Source organism: Chrysochloris asiatica, unplaced genomic scaffold (genome assembly GCF_000296735.1).
Source record: "Chrysochloris asiatica unplaced genomic scaffold, ChrAsi1.0 scaffold00178, whole genome shotgun sequence".
Taxonomy (NCBI): domain Eukaryota; kingdom Metazoa; phylum Chordata; class Mammalia; order Afrosoricida; family Chrysochloridae; genus Chrysochloris; species Chrysochloris asiatica.
The window spans coordinates 1,362,613-1,372,340 of NW_006408696.1; the positions used below are offsets into that span (position 1 = coordinate 1,362,613).

Sequence of the window (9,728 nt, forward strand, 5' to 3'; positions counted from 1 at the left end):
CCTCTCTTCCCATCAGCCGGTAGCTCCACTGTCCACTCAAGTCCTCCGTGGCCACGCCACTGACTCTGGGTCCAAGAGTCCCCAGGTCTCCTTACACTGCTTGCCAACCAGGTCCCCAACTGAGTCCACAGAAGCCTACCGAACATCGTAGGGCTTAGCTTGCCGCTTCATTGCTGCTTTTACCCCACTTCCCCCTATCGGTGATGTGTGTGGTCACCAATCAGAGCATGTATTTCCGTTGAGTCTTAGTCTTGGAAGGGGGTTTGCATTGAGGGGACCCGACCACTTGCCTTGATGTTTCCTGGGGTGCTGCCCAATGTTCTTAAACTTATTTTTCATGTATTGTTTCCTTGTAAAAATTACTGTTGTTTAAGGAAGAAGAGTCAATACAGTTATGGTCCTCATTACTCTGTCTTGACCAGAAATGTAAGTCTGTTGTGGACTTTTATTCGTTCTTTCATAATACAGATTTGATAATAAGTTTTATCATGTACATTAAAACCTTAATGGGAGTTTGATTAGGGTTGTGCTAAATTTAGATTCATTTGAAGGGAATTGATATCTTTGTAGTAGCCTCCTATTGAATAGCATGGAGTAGTTTTCTGTTTACCCAAATGATATTTTATACCTTTTATAGAGATTTGAAAAGTACTGTATTGCAATATAGCGTCCTGGTGTGGCGCTGTGGGCTAATGCGCCTGACTGCAAAGCCGTTTGAACTGCAAGGTTGGCGATTCAAGCTCACCAATTGTTCCTAGGAAACCCTATACAGTGTTGCTATGGGTCAGAATCGACTCGACAGTACTTAACAACAACAACAACATATTGCAATATGGAAAGATTGTGTGGGTAAAATATTGAATGATATAGGAAGCATCAAAAGAAGACAGAAGGAATACTCAGAGTCACTATACCATAAAGAAAGAAAGAAAAGGTTGACATTCAACCACTTCAGGAAGTAACATACAATAGAAAACTAAAAACATTGGCAAGAACAAGGTTTCAGGAATTCATAGAAAAGCAGTTGAAATGCTTGAGGAAATGGATGAATCACTGGAGGAGCTCACTCATCTGTGCAAAGAAATCTGTGGATAACCTCCTGGCCAACTCATGCTGGTGTCTATTCCATTGAAAGGGGATCCCACAGAATAGAGGACTTACTGAATATTACTAATAGAAGGTTGTTTATTGTTGGTAAGTGCTGTCAAGTTCATAGCAACCCTGTTTGGGGCTCCCAAGTAGTGACTTCATGTTTGAATCACTGGCCTTGTGGTGTACAGGCCAGTGCTTAGCCTACAAGCACCACACCAGAACTCACAAGTAAAATTTTTGCTGAAGATAATCCACAAATGATTGCAGCAGTACATCAACAGGGAACTGCCACAAATTCAAGCCATATTCAGAAAAGGTCATGGAATCTGGACTATCATTGCTGATGTCAGATGGGTCTTGACCGAAAGCAGTATTCCCTTGACTATGGTGGTGGTGATGGTGTGCAGTAGAGTCGGTCCCGACTCATAGTGACCCTGCATAGGGAATCTTTATGGGAACAGAAAGCTTCATTTTTCTCCCACAAAACGACTGGTAGTTTTGAACTGCTAACCTTGAGATTAGCAACCTGACTCGTAATCACTATGCTACTAGGGCTCCTTTCTATTGACTATAGAGCCATTCAACTATGTGGATCAGTTAATTGTGGAAAACAAGGATAACAAAGGAAAGAATTGGAATTCCAGAAAAGGCAGTCATTTTCCTACCTAATCTGTATGCTGAGCATATAACCTCAGAAGCTGGACTGTATGAAGAAGAATGTGGCATCAGGATTGGAGGAAGGCTTATTAACAACTTGCAATATGCAGATGGCACAACTTTGCTTGATGAAAGTGAAGAGAACTTTTCAAGCGCTTACCGATGAAGATCAAAGATTATAGCTTTCAGTATGGATTGCACCTCAAGATGAGAAAATAAAAATCCTCAAAACTAGACCAAAAAGCAATATCATGATAAATGGAGAAAAGATTGAAGTTACCAAGGATTTCCTTTTACCTGAATCCACTATCAACACGCATGAAAACAGCAATCAGGAAATCAAACAACATATTGTGTTAGGCAAATCTGCAGCCAAATATTTCTTTAAACTGCTAATAAATAAATAAATAATGTCACTTTGAAGACTAAGATGTGTCTGGCCCAAGCCATGGTGTTTTTAATACAATAAAACACTGGACTGCAAACAATTTAAGTACAATAAACACTGGACTGCGAACCACAAGGTCTACGGTTCAAGGTTATGAAGATTTAAAACCTTGGAAACTCTACACAGGGTCTCCATGAGTCAGAACCCACTCAACAACACTCAATAACAACAATAAACATATAAGGGAGAACGGTGGCTCCATACAATAAGCACTGGACTACGAACCACAAGGTTCACAATTTGAGCTGGCCTGCTGCTCCTTGGGAGAAATATGAGGCTTTATGCCCCATACAGGACCATTAAACATCCATCTGCTAGAGGAATAATCAGAAATCAGAGCTTAATCTTATGGGTTCTCTTTTGTCGGTAACATTTCATTTTTCCTGAGCAGCTTTCAAGATTCTTTCCTTGTCTTTGGTTTTGGAGAGTTTGATTATGATATAAGTTGGTGATTTTCTTTGGGGATCTATCCTGCCTGGGGTTCATTCAGCTTCTTGAATTCTTATCTTTCATGATGTTAGGGAAATTTTCTTTGACTCTTTTCTGTATTTTTCTTTATTTCTTCCTGTTCTGGAATTCCAGTCATCCATAGGTTATTCCTTTTCACATTGTCCCACGTGAAGAGGCTATCTTCACATTTTTTCATTCTTTTTTCAGATTGTCCTTAGTATTGACAGATTTATCTTCAAGCTCATAATTCTGGCTTCCACTGATTCAAATCTACTCCTTTACCCTTTCAGTATATTGTCTATTTCTGATATCTTAGTATTAATCTTCTGGATTTCTGTTTTTAGATATTGTCTCCAACTCTTTATTTCATTTGATTGCTCCTGTAGCACTTTTCTGAATTCTTCCTTGTCTTGTCTTCCTCAACATTTCTGTCAATTGTTTGGAGGCAGTTAAATATCATTCTTCTGAATTCTTTGTCAGGTAGTTCCAGTGCCTTTGCTTCCTCAAGAACACTTTCTAGCTTTGTTTCTTTGAGCTACTCTGTCTTGTTTCTTCATGTGAACAAATTTTTTTCCGTTGCTCTTACCAAATTGGTGGTGTTATAGAGGGTACAGCTGTTGCTTCCCTGTATGGCCACAATTGCTGTTTCCTGTTGTATGAGTCAAGAAAAAGGAAAACCAACCAACCAACCACTAACATAGTGAAAAATGAAAGTCAACAGCTTTCTCTTCGCCAATAAGTTGTGCTGTTCTACCTACTGGCCTCTTACCTTCCCAGCACCTGAGAAAGTTCAAGATGGCCACGCAGCATCCAATGGTTCTACATATACTGCCAGGCTCCTTTTCTCCCCTCCCTCTTTTTTCTCTACCCCACGCATCCATTCAGCCATCCTCTTAGTGAAAGCGAGTCCAGGACTGGCCAGGGTCGACTTGGCAGATTTGGAGCAGGGGTTATTGTAGATAGCTCCTCCTCAAGGCCCACAACCTCCAGTGGCTTTAACCATCTGGAAGGTCAGCAGTTCAAAACTACCAGCTGCAGGAGAAAAATGAGGCTTTCTGCTCCTGTGAAGATTCACAGCCTCAGGAACCCTATACAGGGTCACTATGAATTGGAACAGACTCCACAGTACCTGATTATCTAGAAATCATAATTATTTCCCATTTTTGTTTCCCATAGTTCAATGCAAGTAGAATTGTTTTGTATTTGCTCCATTCTCCATGAGTATAGATTAACATCTGAGTATCACTGGAATGGGCATTCTGGCATGTCGCTGTAGGATAAGCACTGGACTGCAAGGTAGGTTTGAACTATGTAAAGGTCAGCGGTTCAAACTCACCAGTTGCTCCTTGGAAACCCTATACAGGGTTGCTATGAATCGGAAACAACTCAAGAGCACTTAACAATACCAACATCACCATTGGAAAGAGAGAGTTGAAAGTAAGCCTGAAAAGGCACATTTGGATCAGATGTTAATAGCAAATGATGCTTTCTCTCACTGACTCTAAGACCCTGCTATGTTTTCTGCTTGTCTTAGGACTGTTTCCTCCTTCAAGTGGAAAAGCATATATTTGTGGATTTGATATCTCAAAAGACATGCTTCATATCCGGAAAAGCTTGGGTTTGTGTCCCCAAAATGGTCTTTTGTTTGATTATTTAACAGTATATGAACACCTTTACTTCTTTGCTAGGGTAAGCCAGAGGGAATTTTTTTTGTTCCCCACTTTTCTCATAACTTTACCTCAAAATGCTTTAAAATTTCATTTTGAGAAGAACTCTTCTTTAAAGACAAAGGGATTGTGCTGGTCTTTGTGTGCTGTGTAATCTGTTGACTAATAGCGACCCCATGAAGGGTTTCCAAGGCTGTAAATCTTTACAGGTGCAGAAAGCCAGTGTCTAGTGTTACCTAGTGTTACTATAACAGAAATACCACAATTGGGTGACTTTAAAGATCAGAAATTTATTTTCTCATGGTTAAGCAGGCTGGAAGTCTAAATTCAAGGTGTGGTTCTAGAACAAGGTCCAGCCTGTCTGTTTCAGCTTCTATTCACTGGGGCAACCCTTGAGTTACTGGGCTTATAGAGGTATGTGGTTCCATCTTCTTTCTTCCTCTTCGCTATGTGTGTCTCTGTGTCTAACTTGTACTTTTTATAGCTCAGAGGTGATTATAGTGTATCGCCTCATCAATATAACAAAAGAAGATATCTATTTACAGGTACAGGGGTTAGGATTTCAGCACATATTTTGGGGGAGAGGGAAAGGCAGGCACAGTGAATTCATAACAGGAGTAAAGGAGGAAATTTCTACAAACTCCCGATACTAAAAAGTGTTAGAGTAAAAGCTTTCTGATGTGGAGATGGGCCATAGGTTGCCAGAACCCAGTCTGAATTCTTGCTTCTCTTTTTCATTTTTAGCTGAAAGGAATGCCTTGGGATTTATGTCAAAATGAAATCAATAATATCTTGACTATTTTTAAATTGCAAGATAAACAACATTCATTTCCTAACTCACTGAGTGAAGGAATGAAACGCAAGCTTTCTGTCAGTATTGCACTTGCAGGAAATCCTAAGGTATAAAAAAGAATATAATTGAGTCCCCGTTACAACCTTGTCAGAAAAAAAAAAAAAAAAAATCCCAAAATCAGAAGAGCAGCTTAGTATAAATCTAAGAGAACAGACAAACTGTTAGAAGATGAACTCCATGAGGAAGTATACCAAGCATCTCTTTGGCATGCTCTCTAGATAAGGGACTTGAAAACTACAGCATATGAGTCTGTCTGTTCTGGTAAACAAAGTTTTATTGGAACACAGTCATTTCCACACTTTCTAAGACTGATTTGGTACCACAGCAGCCAAGTAGAGTAGTTTTGATGGAAATTATCTGTTTACAATCTGGCCCTCACAGGACAAGGTTGCTGACCCCTACTCTGAATCAGTGCCTCTCAAAGTGTGGTCTACAAAGCCAACAACAACAGCATTGCCTGTTGTGCTACTGTTAGGTACCCTCAGGTCACTTCCAACCCATAGTGACCCCATGTACAACAGAACAAAACACCACCAGGTTCTGTACCATCCTCACAATTGCTGCTCTGCTTGAGCCTACTGTTGCTCCCACTGTGTCAGTCCATCTCCTTGGGAGTGTCCCCCTTTTCCACAGTTCCACCACTTTATCAAGCATGATGTCCCTCTCCAGGGACTGGCTCTTCCTGATAATAGATCCAAAGTATGACAGACAAAATCTGGCCATCTTGGCTTCTAAGGGACATTCTGGTCGTACTTCTTTCAACACAGATTTATTTGTTCTTCTAGCAGTCCATGATACCTAACAACTTGAAAAATGAAATCCTCAAGCCCCACTCAGATCTATGGAATCAGAAACTCTGGGAAAGGTACCCAGTAATCTGTTTTTAACAAGCTCTTCAAATGATTTTGGTAAACACTAAAGTTTAAGAGCCATTGTTTTTGATTAGCCTGACTTATTTTGTGTACTTAGGCAAGCAATAATGCGTACCTGGAAAGAAAACTCTAGACTAAGTCTAAGATTGCCCCACGAGTAGGCAACTTCTCCACAAACGGGATGGTACCAGTGACTCAGGCTGTATTTTGATCTGCAGGTGGTGATGCTAGATGAGCCAACTTCTGGCATGGACCTAATCTCCAGGAGAGCTACCTGGGATCTCCTGCAGCAGCGAAAACATGGCCGCACCATCGTGCTCACCACCCGTTGTATGGATGAAGCAGATCTGCTGGGTGATCGGATCGCCATCATGACCAGGGGGAGCTTGCAATGCTGTGGCTCTTCACTGTTCCTCAAACAAAAATACGGTTCTTTCCATTTCCGTATTATACCCATCCGTGACCTTTCCGTTATTTCCACTCCCAGACTTAACTTCCTTCACTACCACGTTAGCATAAAATTCCTCTGGACAAGATGCTCAGTTTCTTACTGCAATGTCTCCTTAACCAACCTTAGTTCCTGTTAGTCCCCAGTTCCAACATGCTCAGGTCATTCCTGTTACCATAAATTCATTCATGTTGTTGGTAAGTGTTGTTGAGTCAGTTCCAACTCATAGCAATCCTGCATAGGGTTTTCGAGGAGCAACTGGTGGGTTTGAACCACCAACCTTGTGGTTCACGGTCCAGTGCTGATCCAATAGCACCACTCCATCCAAATGGTTGGATGGATGGATGATGATAAAAAGAAGACAAAACATCCATTAAGGATGATGGGAAAATTCTGGAACAGACTGAACAGCATGATGACGAAAATGTCATTAAACTGGGCACATGAAGATTGTAGAAGGGAAAATGTTTGTTATCTGTATATTTACCATAATAAGAAAAAGAAAAGGCAGAACAAATAACTGTACAATGTTATTAGACCAACATTAAAATCTTTAGGATATGAGAGATTTTGCTCATTTTCATATAATATTCCAGTACAATGACAGTTTGAAAGACCAATAAGTAATTATTGTGCTCTTCAAAAACACTTGAAAACAGAGAAGGAGAGATGACGAAGAACTCAGGAATAGGCCTGCTATTTAGGTTATGTATGATCTTCCTTGGGAGACCATACTCACATACACAAACAATAAGTCATCAGTGTAAAATAGTATATGGTTAAATATCAAAATATGGTGCCATCAAGTTAGTACAACAGGTATTTAACAGTAGAGTAGTTGGGGAAAGGACTCCTGGTTTAGCGCTGTAAGATCAGCACTGGACTGTGAACCACAATGTCGGCAGTTCAAACCTACCAGCTGTTCCTCAGAAACCCTATACAGGGTCTCTATGAGTTAGAACCGACTTGATGGCATTTAACAATAGTCAACATTTATTAATAGCTCTCACAAATCTCTTTAATCTCCCATTCGTTAAGAAGCTTATCCCGTTTATTATAGGTTGGGTGGATAAAACCAGAAACTTTGAAAACAAAAACAGAAGAAAGGAGAATTGAGAGACGCTTTTGAATAACTCGGGGTCTCCATTTTCATAGTAACAAACTAAATTTCACCTGTGTTTTCTTGATTTCATCCAGTTCGTTGAGGAAGCAACAAGGCAGAGTTATATTATCCTCAGGCACCACATGAGCTCCTCCGCCATTAACATTTATTAGTTATCTCTCTTACAGCCGGGCCTAGAAACAGAAATTAAGATACAATCAGACATAAACACCCAGAAAGTAAGATCATGGCATCGTGGGTTGTATTTCCGTTGACTTCTCACTGACTGTCTTTATAGACCGAGAGGAATATTATTTGTCCAAAGTTTACAATTTATTGTACTCCTAATATTTCTGGTGTTCCGCGGGAGAAGGATGAGGCTTTCTGCTCCTGTAAAGATTTACAGCCTGAAAACCCTGTGCAGGGTCGCTATGAGTTGGAACCGACTCCACGGCACATAACCACCACCAGTATGTCTGGTAGCGTGATGGTTATGAGTCGGGCTGCTAAACTACCAGCCATTCTGTGAGACTTTCAGCTCCCGTAAAGATTTACAGCCTCGGAAACCTTATACAGGGTCACTGCAAGTCGGAACTGACTGCATGGCACATAACCATCACCACCATCACCAATATCTATGAATTTCAACAGTCTGTAATTTTAAGTATAGCTTTAACATGGATTTATGGTTCAATTTAAAATAATCCGAAAGGCATGTTGTTGTTGTTAAGTGCTGAGATAGCGACCATGTATAGGGTTTCTAAGGAGCAGCTGTGGGGCTTGAAACATCTAGTTAGCAGTCTGGTGCTTATCATACAGCTACAGGTCTGAGGAGTAGCTGGTAAGCTTGAACCACCAACGTTGCAGTTCAAAGCAACATTGCAGTCACAAGAATTAGCACAAGTAGAGAAAGGAAAAGAATGAAGCTAAGTGTAAAAAGGAAAGTGGCATTAAAAAATATAAGCTACAACAGAGTTCAAGAACAGTCAAAAGTAGTAAGAAAGGCTGCGTCTTTCATGTTGTTCTTTTGAAGTACTGTGAAGTCGGTTCCAACTAATAGCAACTCTGTATATGGTTTCCAAGGAACGGCTGAGGGGTTTGAATCACTGACCATCTGGTTAGCACTCCGGTGCTTATCCTACAGCTCCACACCAGGACTATTTCAGAGGTGGGGACAAATGAGTAACCAAGTCACAGAAGACTTCCTCTGGACATAGAACCACAGATCTTATTAATACCTGAAAACCTGGCAGAACAAAATAATATATCTTTATCCATACCAAAGAGCAGTTGCCTCTGTTCTGTAATGAGACATTTGGCAACTCTAGATTAACATGTCTTTATTGTCGGGAGTAACCCCTCATCTGTCAGTTTGTCACACTGTGGTGGCTTGTGTGTTGCTGTGATGCTGGAAGCTATGCCACCGGTATTCTGAATGTTGGCTGGGTCACCCATGGTGAACAGGTTTTAGCTGAGCTTTCCAGACTAAAACTGACTAGGAAGAAGAAAAGGCAGATTACTTCTGAATGTTTAGCCACTGAAAATTTTATGAGTAGCAATGAAACAATGTCACATCGCACCAGAATATTGAATATTGAAACATGATTAATAGAACCAGAATGTTGTCAGATATCATGCCAGAAGATGAGCCCCTCGGGTTAGAAGGCACTTAAAATATGACTGGGAAGAGCTGCCTCCTCAAAGTAGAATTAGACAGCATTTTGAAGAATGGGTATCCCATAACACTTCATTGTGTTCATAAGGAACCTGTACATAGACCAAGAGTCAGTTGTTCAAGCAGAATAAGGGGATACTGAATGGTTTAAAATCAGGAAAGGTGTGCATTGGGGTTCTATCTTTTCAACATATGTATCAAATCTGCATGCTGAGCAAATAATCCAAGAAATTGGATTATATGAAGAAGATCATAGCATCAGGATTGAGGAAGACTCACTAATAACCTGTGATATGCAGGTGACACAACTTTGCTTGCCAGAAGAAAAGAAGACTTGAAATACTTAACTGATGAAGATCAAAGATTACAACCTTCCGTATGGATTGAAAATCCTCATCACTGAACCAATAAATAACAACATGAGAAATGGAGAAAGGATTGAAGTTGTCAAAGACTTCATTCTG

The 9,728-nt window shown here is 40.5% G+C and overlaps 1 protein-coding gene across 1 annotated transcript in view; it reads left to right on the forward strand.

The window, feature by feature from the left end:
• Nucleotides 1-9,728, forward strand: part of LOC102812209 (ATP-binding cassette sub-family A member 3-like) — a 135,009-nt gene that overhangs the window by 64,946 nt on the left and 60,335 nt on the right. Inside the window, exons 11-13 of the mRNA XM_006871990.1 lie at nucleotides 4,182-4,336; nucleotides 5,059-5,214; nucleotides 6,258-6,483. Coding sequence (XP_006872052.1) covers nucleotides 4,182-4,336; nucleotides 5,059-5,214; nucleotides 6,258-6,483 — 537 coding nt within the window. The remainder of the gene's footprint in view (nucleotides 1-4,181; nucleotides 4,337-5,058; nucleotides 5,215-6,257; nucleotides 6,484-9,728) is intronic.